The sequence below is a fragment of the Vitis vinifera genome, chromosome 18, assembly GCF_030704535.1.
Source record: "Vitis vinifera cultivar Pinot Noir 40024 chromosome 18, ASM3070453v1".
Classification (NCBI taxonomy): Eukaryota; Viridiplantae; Streptophyta; class Magnoliopsida; order Vitales; family Vitaceae; genus Vitis; species Vitis vinifera.
In genome coordinates this window covers 11582906-11597317 of record NC_081822.1, presented here as the reverse complement: position 1 = coordinate 11597317, position 14412 = coordinate 11582906, and the positions used below count along the sequence as shown (strand labels likewise).

General features: G+C 38.2%; 1 protein-coding gene across 2 annotated transcripts; it reads left to right on the top strand.

The window, feature by feature from the left end:
* Positions 1 to 1189: 1189 nt before the first annotated feature.
* On the top strand, positions 1190 to 13223 carry LOC100255769 (lysine-specific histone demethylase 1 homolog 3). Of its 2 annotated transcripts, XR_788316.3 has the most exons (10): positions 1190 to 1543; positions 1851 to 4456; positions 6052 to 6193; positions 6564 to 8864; positions 9013 to 9106; positions 9830 to 10323; positions 10934 to 11647; positions 11782 to 11856; positions 12452 to 12705; positions 12804 to 13223. XR_788316.3 is itself a non-coding variant. In XM_010666463.3 (9 exons), the coding sequence occupies exons 2-9, from the start codon at positions 1962 to 1964 to the stop codon at positions 12515 to 12517; spliced, it is 6381 nt and encodes a 2126-aa protein (XP_010664765.1). In that variant the 5' UTR covers positions 1190 to 1543; positions 1851 to 1961; the 3' UTR covers positions 12518 to 13223. The 2 variants fall into 2 exon arrangements, 1 of the variants encoding a protein (XP_010664765.1); XM_010666463.3 differs by having other exon boundaries at positions 12452 to 13223.
* The last annotated feature ends 1189 nt before the right edge of the window (positions 13224 to 14412 follow it).

Sequence of the window (14412 nt, the reverse complement as noted above, 5' to 3'; positions counted from 1 at the left end):
ACAAATTTTGTAAAATGAATCCTTAAAGATTCAAAAAAGTTTATGATAATTTTGTAAAATGAATCTCTTAGATGCATTTTGGATTAAACGGTTTTTTTTCATACACTTTCATTGCATCAATTCGTACTTGGTCTTTCTTAAAAACGACCTTAAATGTTTAAAATTGAATGCATACATTTTATCATATCGAAACCTTAGGTTAAATTATTATTTCAAATGTATTCTATGAAGGTTTGTAAATGAATTGCCCAAATTATTCGAAGGTTATAATTGAAAAGATAAAAATTTTAAATTGTTTTAGTCTCAATCAATCAAGGGAACACTAAACTAGTCGAATCGGTTAGAAAATTAGATCAATCTATTAGGCTTTCTCGGTTGAGGACTAGTTAAGTATGCGTAATATTTTTTCTCTCTTCCTAAACCTTAGTACTACCAACAGAGGTCTTGGTATTTATAATTGAGCCTTAAAAAGACAAAGGGTCACATGTTGAACATTAATTGTCCCAACGGCTAGTTAGCTGACTGAAATAGAGCTTAATTGATTAAAGTCTACTTTTATTATTTTAGGTATCGGATATTGTTTTTTACAATTTGAAGATTAATATACATTTATTAATAAGATAACAATTGTATTAACCAAATTACCTATCATTTTTTATCATTAAAAGCTCTCAATTCAAATGCTTTTATTCTTCACCTGCAAATTCATTAAGTGTATCATTTTAATTTCATCATTTATTTATTTATTTGTAACGAGGCAAAATTGTTTATTGATTAAAGGTTGATTGTTTGAGTTTTCAAGTTGCCATTGAACTTAAAGAAATCATAGTGCCAAATAGAGTTGTGAATTCAAGTGTATAAGATTGAGACTTAGTTTGAAACTTTGACAGATGAAAGCCTCGCTTGAAAAGGATATGAAGGAGAGTAGACAAAGGTGGAATTGCCGAACATTAAAGGTATTATCACTTCCCTCTTCTATTTACTTATTTGTTTCAATTGTTATTTATTTATGATATATTTTGATTAACTTTACAAAATTAACCTCCATAAAAACCCTAAAATTTTCATAGAAAAAAGGCATTTTCTAAATTGTCAATCTCCATCCATATAAAAATATGAATGTGAAACTTGTACCATAAGAAACAAAAATTGATTGACCATGAGGTTATCCCTCCTCCTCCCACTTGATTTAGTGTTTATAGAGAGAGAAAAAAAGTGGGGGGAAAAGATGAGAGAAAAATGGAGTCATGGATGTGAATTTGTCCACACAAGTGAAGTGCACTCTTAAAAAAAGGGGCTCCCCTCTTTGATTTTTTTGTTTCCAAACGCACCCCATCACTCAATTACACAGCGTCGTCTATCTCTCTCCGTGCCGGGCATAAAGCCCATGTAAATACGTTGGTTATAAAATATATTTATTTTGTCTTTCTGGGGGCAGTATTTAGGGCGGACCCTCTGAATTGCAGAAAAATAGCCAAGGCGCGCACATCACTGACCTCGATAAAATCCACTAACGCCTACTTGTCACTGCTTCAACACACAGGTACGATTCGCATAACCCTTCTCATTCTCAGCTCTGTTTGTTTGTTTTTTTTTTTTTAATTCCTTTTTTTCTCTTTCGGCTTTGGTAAATCTTTTGGAAACCCTAGTTCTTTTATTCAATTGATTTTAGAAGCCATTGGCAATACATGCAGAAGAGCTTACTGTTTGATAGAAATTTTATTGGGCTGGTTTTCGATGTATTTTATGCATATCTGGGGTTTGATGAGTATTGGGTTAGGTTCAATTTCGTTGTTTGTGGCTTTCAATGGCTGAAAACCAATTCTGAGTGTTGTTTTTTTTGATAATAGAGAACGGGAGGTTATGGTTTGGATTGCAAATCGGTTCAAGGGTTGCATGGTGGGTCGGGCATTGAAGCTGGGATAGGGCTAAACATACTTTCATCGTGTAGGGTTGAGAAGATGGATGATGAGGAGAAGAAGTCCGGTTCTAAACGGAGATTGAAGCATATAGAGATTGGATTTGATTCAGATGATGATGAGCCTATTGGGTCTATATTTAAGTTGAGGAGGCAGACAAACCCTAAGAAGGTAAAGTTGGGATTGGACAGTGGTGGTAAGACTGGGGAGAAGTTGAAGAGTGTTGAAGCTAGGGCAGAGAAATTGGTGGGGGAAGATGAGGAGTTGGGGGGAATGGATGATACATTGGCGAGCTTTAGGAAGAAACTAAGAGGTCCAAAGAAAGATACTGGATCTGGAACAGCAGTGGTTAGGGGATCAAATTTGAATGTGGTGGAACTGAAGGATGTGGAGGAAGGTAGAGGAATTCGCGATTATGGTTCTGATGTGACTATGGACAAAGGGTTAGAAAAGAAGTTGAAAAGAAAATCTAAGAGATCCAAGATTGTTTCCACAAAGAAGAAAACTGGAGATTCAGTGTGTCAAAGGTCAGAGGGTTCATCATTACAGGATCAAAAAGAGATGGGCTTATGGCTTGAGAAAGGTTCAAATCATTCTTCAGATGAAAACTTGGAAGATTCGCTGTCTGCATTTGTTCGAAGGGCACAATCTGGTTTGATTAGGAGATCTCGCACTTCTTGTTCGAAAAAGAAAAGGGGGCCTCAGGGTTTGGAGGATGGATTGAGCCATAGATGTGAAGGTGTATCAGAGGATTCTCACGCTGTGGTTGTAAAGATACCTCGCTCCTCATCTGGTTCAAGGCTGATGCACGAAAATCTGACATCCAAAGATAGTTTGCACCCAGTTTCTGATAGAGGTCTAGTAGATTTGGGTCCTGAAAAAACTAAAACAGTAGAAAATCTGAGGCCCGGTGATGGCTCTGGTGAAGTTTTCAACCACATAAAGAAAATTCTACAATCTGTTGATCCAATTAAAGGGGTTTCTTCTGTTCCAGGGGCTACTGATGACATTTCAAGATCTAGTGATGACAGAGTCGATCAATCTTCTGAATCAATTATGGAGGATACAAATCATATTACTGCACTGCAACAACCTCATTCTCACTTGGTGGCATATTCCAACAGGAGTATAGAACACCAATACAGTGAATCCAATAGATTAACAGAAAGGGTTCAGGAGGAAAACACAGTGGTTCCTTGTGACTCAAACCAATTCTGTGATGGAGATTCTGAAGAGTTCATTCATAAGCAAATGAAAGAAAATTCTTCTGCTTCTATACATAAGACCAAGTTGGACACTCAGAATTTGAAAGATGTGTTGAGGCATTGTTCAATGGGGAAAACAACTGATTTGGTGCATGGTGCCGTTCAAAAGCATGTTGCTGTCGCAAAACAGGGGGGAGAAATCCATGGATCTGATGAAGGTCAATCGAGTGTAGGGTTCAATGATGCATTGACACAACAACATGAAGGTGTTGCGACAATTTACCATTCAAGTGCAGACCAGAAGGCTTGTTCTTCTTTGTCTGAAAAGGGAACTGTGGCCCATTGCTTTGATGATAATCTCTTAAAAAGACCACATGAGACTGTATCTAAGGGGACTCATAAACAGATCCCTGGAAATAGCTTGGAGGTCTCCTTAAAATCCCCATCCTGGAACTCCTTGCCTGGATATGTGAAGATCGAGGAGCCTTCAAAATCTGAAACTGGGCTTGATTTTGATAAATCTTCCCAGAATGCTGAACTTCATTCAGCTTACTCTGTCTTGAATTCAATGAAGATGGGAGGAACTTCCAGTGATAGTGATGGTCCAAATCAGATTCCTTTTACCTCCATTGAGGAGCCTGATTGTGCTTCAGTGGATTTGGAAAAGGAGGAAGATGCCTTAATACCTGATGCAGGGCTATCTTCCATCGCTCCAACCTCAGCTGGAGTTCATGAATCTGGGTTTGCTTCCCAGATGGATTGTCCGGAGAAATCTGTAGAAACCGATCATCTGGATGAGTCTTTCCCCTTAATCCAGAAGTGCGACTCTGATTTTCATCAAAATCAACCTTCTCATGATGCATCAAGGGGGGATCATGTTCCAATTCATGATTATCTTTCTGCCAGTGAAGAGGCCAATGGAGCCTCTTCTCCATCCATAACTCCAGACAAAAATGACGCCTATCCAGAAGATGCTGGATCCATGCCTGATCCTGAAATCCAGGATAATAAGTCATCATCAGCTCAGCGCACGTTGCGCAAGCCTAAGAAGCATAGGCAGAGGGACATGGCTTATGAGGGGGATGCTGATTGGGAGATTCTGATACATGAGCAAAGTTTTCCTCAAAGTCACCTGGTTGAAGATACTGACCAGCCCTTAAGAACAAGAGGGAAGTTTGATTCCTCTCTAAATATGGTTTCAGGGACTGATAATGGTGGGGCAGCAGCAGTATCAGTTGGGCTGAAAGCTCGTGCAGTTGGTCCAGTTGAAAAGATAAAGTTTAAGGAGGTCTTGAAGCGGAAAGGTGGGCTTCAAGAATACTTGGAATGCAGGTGGGTTACCATTTCTAAAAACTTGATGTACATTTGTTTGCAGTGTTGTGTTTCAAGTGTTTGGCATTATTGTGCATTGGGTATTGTGCTTGAGAATAGCCCTTTTTCTCAATAATCCTTAATGATTTTTCCCTTATAAGTTGTTAAGACATATTTCATTGATTATGGCACATGATATCTAGGTTTGTTGTGGTTCTTTATCCACAACCCCTATCATGTTATGTTAGTCTATGTTTTAAGTTATTAAAATTGTTTATCGATATATCTAAGATTTACAATCGGTATTGAGGAGGTTATTATGGTATGACTTCATGATCATTTTGGGCAATGGTTTTTCTCCCTTGTGGATGCATTTAAAACAATCTAAAACTTTGTTTTTTAGGATAACTTGATTAATTGGGAGATACTGACAAAGAGCCCAAGGAGCCAAACTTACAAATTACACCCTTAGGCATCTCCTGAAAAGAAAGAAAAATTTTGTACTGTGTTCAACAATCTCCAAGATGGGACATAAGCATATGTCTATTTTTTATGATTTGGCTTCTGGTCACAAGTCAAAGAATTCTTTTAGCCTCCACCTTATGCAAATGAAACGTTTAAGATGATCATGAGATAGCTTTTAAGCTGGCTGTTGTGGCGGGCTTTCCAGCTCCCCATAGTAGAAAGCAAATGGTTTTTTGACATCATAGTCCAGTTACATGTTAGCATAAAAGAGATTTAAACTTTCCTTGAGAATCTTTTCAACACATACATGCACAATTTGTGCAAGTTGGTATAAAGGGTTGATATAAAGACTTTCTTCCATAGCAGTTATTGAGATTATTTAGAATTATTAGCCCCTTTGTATTTGCACTTTCTGACTAAACTTCACTGTTGAGCCTTTAAACAGTATTCCGTTGGATGGAATGAGGTGGTGTCAGTTCTATGCTCAAGGTGACTATATCATTGAAAGGGAGAATTTTTACGAATGCAAGGATTATATTTCATTTGGCTGTGTAGAAAAATGTCTACAGATTTTGGTTTACTTTTTCTTCCTATTATCAAAGTATTTGCTATTAAGAGGATTATATTCAATATAAACTTCTTTAATCCCTGACATTTCCTCAACTTGGTCCTTTTTAATGCGCTCCGTATCATTAGTGCCCATTGTTTGGCTGAGGATCTGCACATTCATTTTACTTTATGTTTTTTATTATTATGTGTTTGATGGTGACTAATTCACTTGTTTCCTACATTGTTTTGAAATTGGGTTAGAATTATTTTATTTTTTGTTGGTAGGATCTAATATCATCACACTTAAACTTCTGTGTTATTTGAAGGACAATTATTTGCCATCAAGATTCCAATCTGTATCCTATTAGCTTCTTGCAAAGTCATGATATGATGAATAGTGTTTGGCACTAGAAATTTTTTTATTTTTGAGCTTGGAAAGCAAGCTAGATGTTATTTTGGCCATTACACAGAACTGTTTTATTTTGTTTTATCGGTTAGAAAAAATCAAGTGTTTTGTCATTTTTAAAACTATTAAATTTTGATTTTTTACTTCAATGAGTTCTACCTTGTTCAATGGAAGTTAATTTTTTGGTCTAATGCAGGAATCTTATCTTGGGTCTTTGGGGTAAAGATATGAGCCGCATTTTGCCCCTTGCAGACTGTGGAGTGGCTGATACGCCTTCCAAGGATGAACCACCACGTGCTTCCCTAATAAGGGAGATCTATGTGTTTCTTGATCACAGAGTGAGTTTGTTTTGCTTTTATGCTTACCCTTGAGAATTCTGAGGAGGTTCTACTTTGTGGAAATGCTATTTAATGGAAATTTGCCTTTACCTGGTCACAACCTAAAAGCCATTGGTTTCATGAGTTCCGATTTTGGATTTCATTATCTTTGTCAAAATCGTTTCTTTACAATTTCATTCATTCTCATTTGGATTTTCATCTTCCTTTCCTTTCTGTAGGTTTAACATTTATGTTATTAAAACCAATAAAAAGAAAAAACATTTATGTTATTAAAATTTTCAAGTTCAATAGTTTTTCACTAAGGAGTTGCATTGACCTTTCCATTTGGTCTGTCTTTTTTTTTTTGGTTCAAATGTCAACTTCTTGACAGGGTTATATAAATGTTGGAATTGCTTCTGAAAAGGAGAAAGCAGATCCTGATTCTAAGCATAATTACAAACTTCTAAAAGAGAAAACCTTTGGGGAAAAGTCTGGAATTGCTATTGCTGATTCAGAGGATGGAGTTTCGTTTATCCTAGGTCAGGGCAGGAGTTCTGAAACTTCCACAGAGGCAAAGAGTGGCCTTGTATTTGATGATGAAAACAAGGCATCAGATGGAGCTGTTGTTGATCTAAGGACATTGGAGCCATCCACTCTGGTTGAACCCAAAGAATGCCTGGCAGATGATTACCAGGAACATGGTTGCATGGATGCAAATGAATTCAACAGAAAAGTCAATTTGGATGTTTCGGAGTCATCATGCAGAATAGATGACAGTGGAACAATTCCTACTATAGCTCCAGAGTTGATGAATGAGTCATGTGGTGTTGAATCTGCCTCAATGGATAGTGCCAAGAGGGATCACAATGTGCAGTTTGATTCAGATGTCAGAAAAAAAATCATTGTTGTTGGAGCTGGTCCTGCTGGCTTAACTGCAGCACGCCACTTGCAACGCCATGGTTTTTCTGTCATTGTGCTTGAGGCTAGGAGTAGAATAGGGGGTCGTGTTTATACAGACCACTCATCTCTTTCAGTTCCTGTGGATCTTGGAGCTAGCATCATTACAGGTGTTGAGGCTGATGTAGATACTGAAAGAAGGCCAGATCCTTCCTCATTAGTTTGTGCTCAGTTGGGACTTGAGTTAACTGTCTTGAACAGTGACTGCCCACTGTATGATATTGTAACAGGTCAGAAAGTCCCTGCGGATTTGGATGAAGCTTTGGAAGCTGAATACAACAGTCTCCTTGATGACATGGTACTCATTGTTGCACAAAAGGGGGAACATGCAATGAAAATGTCTCTCGAGGAGGGTTTAGAATATGCCCTTAAAAGGCGTCGTATGCCTCGATTGGGATCAGATTATACAGAAAATGAACTGCAGAATTTGGATAAGCCTTCCCTTGATTCTGAAAAAATTATTGTTGATAGAAAAATGCTTGAGAGGAATAGTTCTAAAGAGGAGGTTTTGAGTCCTATTGAGAGGAGAGTTATGGATTGGCATTTTGCTCACTTAGAGTATGGTTGTGCTGCGTTGCTCAAAGAAGTATCTCTTCCTTACTGGAATCAGGATGATGTCTATGGGGGGTTTGGAGGTGCTCATTGTATGATTAAAGGTGGTTACAGCTCCGTCATTGAATCTCTAGGAGAAGGGCTTCACATCCTTTTGAACCAGGTGGTTACGGATGTATCATATAGCTCAAAGGACGCTGGAGGGACGGGTAGCCAGTGTAAAAAGGTGAAGGTTTCCACATCAAATGGCAGTGAATTTTCAGGAGATGCAGTCCTGATTACAGTGCCACTTGGATGCTTAAAAGCAGAAGCTATCAAGTTTTTGCCGCCATTACCCCAATGGAAACATTCTTCCATACAGCGCCTTGGCTTTGGAGTGCTCAATAAAGTAGTTCTGGAGTTTCCAGAAGTATTTTGGGATGACTCGGTGGATTACTTTGGAGCTACTTCTGAGCAACGGAACTGGAGGGGGCAGTGTTTTATGTTCTGGAATGTCAAGAAAACAGTTGGGGCTCCTGTTCTTATAGCCTTAGTGGTTGGTAAGGCAGCTATAGATCATCAGGATTTGAGCTCTTCTGATCATGTAAACCATGCCTTGTCGGTCCTCCGTAAACTTTTTGGGGAGACTTCAGTACCTGATCCGGTTGCTTCAGTAGTGACAAACTGGGGGAAGGATCCTTTTAGTTATGGTGCCTACTCTTATGTTGCTGTAGGAGCATCTGGGGAAGACTATGATATATTGGGAAGGCCTGTGGAGAACTGCTTATTTTTTGCTGGTGAAGCTACTTGCAAGGAGCACCCAGACACGGTTGGTGGTGCAATGATGAGTGGGCTACGTGAGGCTGTGCGCATAATTGACATATTGACTACAGGAAATGATTATACAGCAGAAGTAGAAGCAATGGAGGCTGCACAGAGGCATTCAGAAGGAGAAAGGAATGAAGTTAGGGACATACTGAAGAGACTTGAAGCAGTTGAACTCTCAAATGTCCTGTACAAGAGCTCTTTGGATGGGGATCTGATTTTGACCAGAGAAGCTTTACTCCAGGACATGTTTTCAAATGCAAAAACCACAGCTGGACGATTGCATCTGGCCAAAGAGTTGTTGACTTTTCCTGTTGAAGCTCTGAAGTCCTTTGCTGGGACCAAAGAAGGGCTTTGCACACTCAACTCATGGATACTGGTACTATTACATCCCGTAGTTTATTATTCTGTCATCAAATTAAATTTTAGTATGGAACTTGTAGAAGTAATGTTATGTTCTTTGGCTTTTACTGAATCTTTATATTAAACTGAATTGCTGAGGAAGCATTTCTTATCATTTATGACAGGATTCAATGGGGAAGGATGGGACTCAACTCTTACGTCATTGCGTTCGTCTTCTTGTGCTTGTTTCAACAGATCTAATTGCAGTCCGCTTGTCAGGTGTCTATTCTTTTTCCTGGTTACAGTAACTAGAATTTTAAAGAAGGGATTATATTAGAAAATAACTTGCTTGAATTTATGCTTCTATCTCTGGATTGTATGCTTCTAGGGTTATCGGAATCATCTTTCTGGAAGAATTCTTTTTCTTGGGTGTTTGGAACATATATATATATATCCTGTTTCATTACCTTAATGGAAAAAAAATCGAAGGTGAACTTTTGTAATGTAAAAAATTTCTTCTGATTTTATCTCTTTCAAACAACAAATCATACTTGTCTAGAAAGCATTTAGCTGTTTTTTTCTTGGAAATTTTTTTATCATGGCTTGGTTTTCTTTGAATTATTTGAATGGCAAAATTACTAGAATTATGTAACTCAGACATGCTGAAGTTAATTTGCATTGGAGCTCAGTGCAAACATGTAACCTGAAAGTTTGATTGGAAAACATCTTTCCATCCAGATGCATCTGTACGCATGCATGCATTTAAACACATGCCCCATTTTTAATTGTCACTGCTAGGGGGACTTATTCTTTTAATTATAAAGTAACATGATCTCAATTCTGGTGACTGAATGAATTATGTGCCTGGCCATTGTATTTTACCATATCTAATTCTGTTGAAGGTGGACTTATTCATTTTAGAAGTAGCATGATATCAATTGTGGTGACTGAATGAGATATGTGGCCTGTGCATTGTATTTTATACATTCACTGTTGGTGTAGGTATTGGTAAAACTGTGAAAGAAAAAGTTTGTGTACATACTAGCCGTGACATACGTGCCATAGCAAGCCAGCTGGTAAATGTGTGGATTGAAGTTTTCCGCAAGGAAAAAGCTTCTAATGGTGGACTCAAGTTACTGAAACAAACAACTGCCTCAAACTCTGCAAAGGGCAAATCTTTCAAGGATCTGGCTTCAGGAAAGCCACCTATACGTGTGCATCATGGTGCACTAGATTTTAAAGGAAGTTCACAGGTTTCTGCATCTGCTCGAAGCCATTCTCCTTCCAGTGCAAGTATTAAGAAAGATAATGGGAAGCCAGTCAAGTTGGAAAGCATGACTAACTCCAAACCGGATGGTAATCAATCAAGGTCACCAGGATCGGTAGGCAGAATGGATGTTGAGGGGGAGGAGGGCAATAATTTAATGTCTGAAGAAGAAAAGGTTGCCTTTGCTGCGGCTGAAGCAGCCCGTGCTGCTGCTCTTGCAGCTGCTGAGGTTTGTTCCCAACAACCATTTTATGGATCCCACCATGCAACTGCCTAAATCATGGTTTAAAACTGTTTTCGCAAAAATCTTTTAGGTTTTGAAACCATGAATGTTATAGAGTGTTTTCTGGTACAAAATTTGATGTCTCTGATGATATTCTGAGATTCCTTTTTATTTCAACCTGGGGTCTAATTTCTGTCAAAAACAAGATATAAGACATGCCCTTGATTAACCGGTAAAAATGTTATGACACAGAAATCTTATACTTCTGTCTGGAGTTGACCTTTTCTTTTATACTCTGTAAAAGGCACAACAAGATCTGAATGTTTGATATGTGTATTTTGATATTATTGTCTTGGAAATTGCTCAATTGGTAATAGCCATTAATTGTGTTGATATTTAACTTGGCCTCGGTGTCCATAGCACTTGAAATCTAATAATCCGAGTTGTGCTATCAGATTTTATTTTCTGTTCCTCCTACCCATCCACCCATTCCCCTCCACACAAATGCACAAACTTGGTGGGGTTCATGTTCTGTTTCCTTCTGCATGTTTCTTTTCTCCTTTTCCTCCCTGTTCTGATTATAAGGCTTTTAAAGAAGTCGGTGGTTATGTTGCAGGCTTATGCATCTGAAGCCAAGAGCAACACATCACTGCAGCTTCCTAAGATACCCTCATTTCACAAATTTGCTAGAAGGGAGCAATATGCACAAATGGATGAGTCTGATCTTAGAAGGAAGTGGTCTGGTGGTGTTTCAGGAAGACAAGATTGTATATCAGAAATAGACTCTAGGAACTGTAGGGTTAGGAATTGGTCTGTTGATTTTCCTGCCGCTTGTGTCAACCTTGAAAGTTCGAGAATGTCAGCTGATAACCACTCGCAACGGAGCCATTCAAATGATATTGCATGCCCGTTGAACTTTAGAGAGCACTCTGGAGAAAGTGCAGCCGTGGACAGTAGTTTATTTACAAAAGCATGGGTTGATTCTGCTGGTAGTGTGGGGATAAAGGACTATCATGCCATAGAAAGATGGCAATCTCAAGCAGCAGCGGCTGATTCTGATTTCTACCAGTCAACTAGGCACATACGGGATGAGGAAGATTCTAACACAATTTCACAACCACCAACCTGGAAGCATGATAGACAGGCAAATGAAAGCTCTGTTTCTCATGTTACAGTAAACAAGGAGTTGGTGAAAAATCAACCTAGAGGAGCAGAGAACATAAAACAGGCTGTGGTGGATTATGTTGGATCATTGCTCATGCCTCTTTATAAAGCAAGAAAAATTGATAAGGAAGGATATAAGTCAATAATGAAGAAAAGTGCAACTAAGGTTAAATTTTCTTCTTTTTACTTTTCTTCTGTTTTTCACTCATTTATTATTCAATTCTCTGCTTTGGGTATGCACAAGAGCCCTATCAGCTATCTTACTTTCATGACCCTACATTTCATTGGTTTGAATTTCAGGTTATGGAGCAGGCCACAGATGTGGAGAAAACTATGGCTGTTTCTGAGTTTCTTGATTTCAAACGCAGGAATAAGGTGTGCATTCTATTTGTTTATGTTGTATTGAATTTAGGTCTGTTCCCTTCAATGTTCCAACTTCTGATGGAAATTCATTTTTTTAGACTCCACTTTCTTTCTTTCTTGCTTTTTTTTTTCCAAAGTAACTTTTGTTTATGATAATCTCTTCTAAGCTGAAAGTTCACTTTAAGTGGGGTTAGCTTCAAGATTGAGATCTTCATTTTGGTGAAATTTCAAATAACATATCATAGTCTCTCTTTTTTTTTTTTTTAAATAGGTAAAGAAGTTAGATTAAGAGAGTGTCAAAAAGGCTGCAACCCAACATATCATATTGTCTGTTATCTTATTGCTCATTTTTTTTTTTTCATAAAATATTGACAGAAGTTGTCTAACTTCTTGTCCAACAAGAAGTTTCCAGTGATAAAACATTGCCGGAGTTGTTTTTATTTGCAATCAAACTTATTGCTGTAAGATGCAAATCATAACATATATTCATGTTAAACAAATGGAACCTGATTTCTATTGTGTAATGTTTAATTTCTCTTTGAACTGGGTTTTCTATGGATGCCTGTTAATATTTTTTTCTTCTTCTCCTTTTTAAATAAATGAGCAGATACGTTCATTTGTGGACAAGTTGATTGAGAGGCACATGGCGATGAACCCAGTTGGAAATCCTTGATGATCTTGAAGATTTAGCTGGGCATTTTATTATTCTTGGATGCCCTCCTGTATAGCCATTTGTTGTAAGTGGTAGGACACCAAAGGGTATCCTCAGATTGTGTTTCTCTGTTCACAGTGCTTCGTACAAACTGCTAATTTGCTGCTAGTGATCGAGAAGGTGCAGTTCAATGAGGGAGATGGTTCCTTGTAAGCATCTACCTAAATCGTAATTGGCAGGGTTCCATTTTGCATTGCTCAAAACCTTTGGTGGCTTCTTGCGATTTTGATCAAAATTCAAAATGCAGTATAAGATTGAAGATCATTTTGGGGCTGTCAAAGAACTTACTGTTCTTGCAAACGAGCTCAATGGAAGCATTGTAGATCTGGACATCTTGATCATGGCATCAGCTCAATTCTAAGTTAACATCGGTTAGTTGCGGCAATTGGTTCGCATCAAGGTTGTACTTTTAAGGGTAGAAAATTAGACCCCTATTTTTATTCAGGGATCCGCACAGAGGAGACAGTTAATGTTTTTGACCTTTTCTTTCTTTTTCTCAATATTTGTACAGCTTAGGATTGGTTTTTTCAACAAGAATACAGCACATTTTTCTCCAATCCCCTATGAAGTAATTGAATGTTATCCTCATTTTCTGAAGTTGAACATCAATCCTTAACTTATTTTGTTATTCTTGAAAAATTGAATGAAGGAATGGGATTTTCATTCATAGCTGAGTTTTTGGGGTCTCTAGGTTCCATGTTCATCCTTTTGCTCTTCTTTTGTGCAGTCCTGCATAATGTGGAGCTTGTGTTCCAGTGCTTAACAGCTATGAACATCACATGCTAGTTAACAAATAGTCAAGGCATCTATATGAATAAATGCTAGGCTTGGTTTTTCCATGTACTCTTAAGTTATGCAAGATCTCTTGCTGTAGTTTTGTGCTAATTTGCTTTGACGTGAATTTGTGGTATTGTGGAGCTTACCCTCCATTGCAGAACGGCCCTGGGCATATTGTACTGATTAATGAGGTGAATAATGGGGGCATCTCTATGACTCCGATGCACGTCATTCAAACCTATTTAAGATGGTGAGGCGCCTTTTGAGTTAATTGTTTAGAAAACTTCTCTATTTCTAGAAGATGCAACTTAACAATTTCATCTTTGTAACATTGCAGAGTACAAACTGCATGTGCCATATGTCATGTTATCTATGCATTTGAAATAGTAGTTTGAAGCTCCCTCCCCCCAACCCTTGTTTCATCCCTTGTTTATGGTTTACCTTACGTCTGTTTTGGATTCTTGCCAGGTTGGGATGATGATGACCTGTTTTGCCAACCAGAGGTATGCTCTTCAATTCCATGCCCTTGTAGCAGTTCTGCTTATGACTTGAGTATGTTATGTTCCACAGCTGTACTGCTATTGTCTTATTCTTTCCCTACACATTAGTGCTTCACATTTAAAACTCGAGAAGCTTGATGCTGCCAAGCGGTTGATAAATGACCGTGGGTTACAAGAATCACAGACAGATCATATTCTTCATGAATTATAAATACCAAAGGTGATCAATATCTTCCCATTCTTTGCCTGGATACCCAGTTTATTTCATTTTATTTGGTATAGGGTTTGTTGGTGGGGAGGCAAGGGGAAGAGAGAGAGGGCTAAGTTATTCAATTGTCATGTTGTTGGGTGGGTCTGGTGATGAGCCAAGAGATTCTAATTGACAGGGTTGTTACTGGGAAGGATCGGATCTTTATTCTGTTACTCAGAAAATAATTTTCTTGCCTGCCTGATCTGTGCGGGTTGCGTTTTTGTTCAACAAGGTTCTTTACATGTTAAACTCCTAACTTGGATTATCAGACTGCAGCATGAAAAAAGAGAAAAAAAAGGAAAAAGGGAAATCCATGAAAGTAGTTGGTT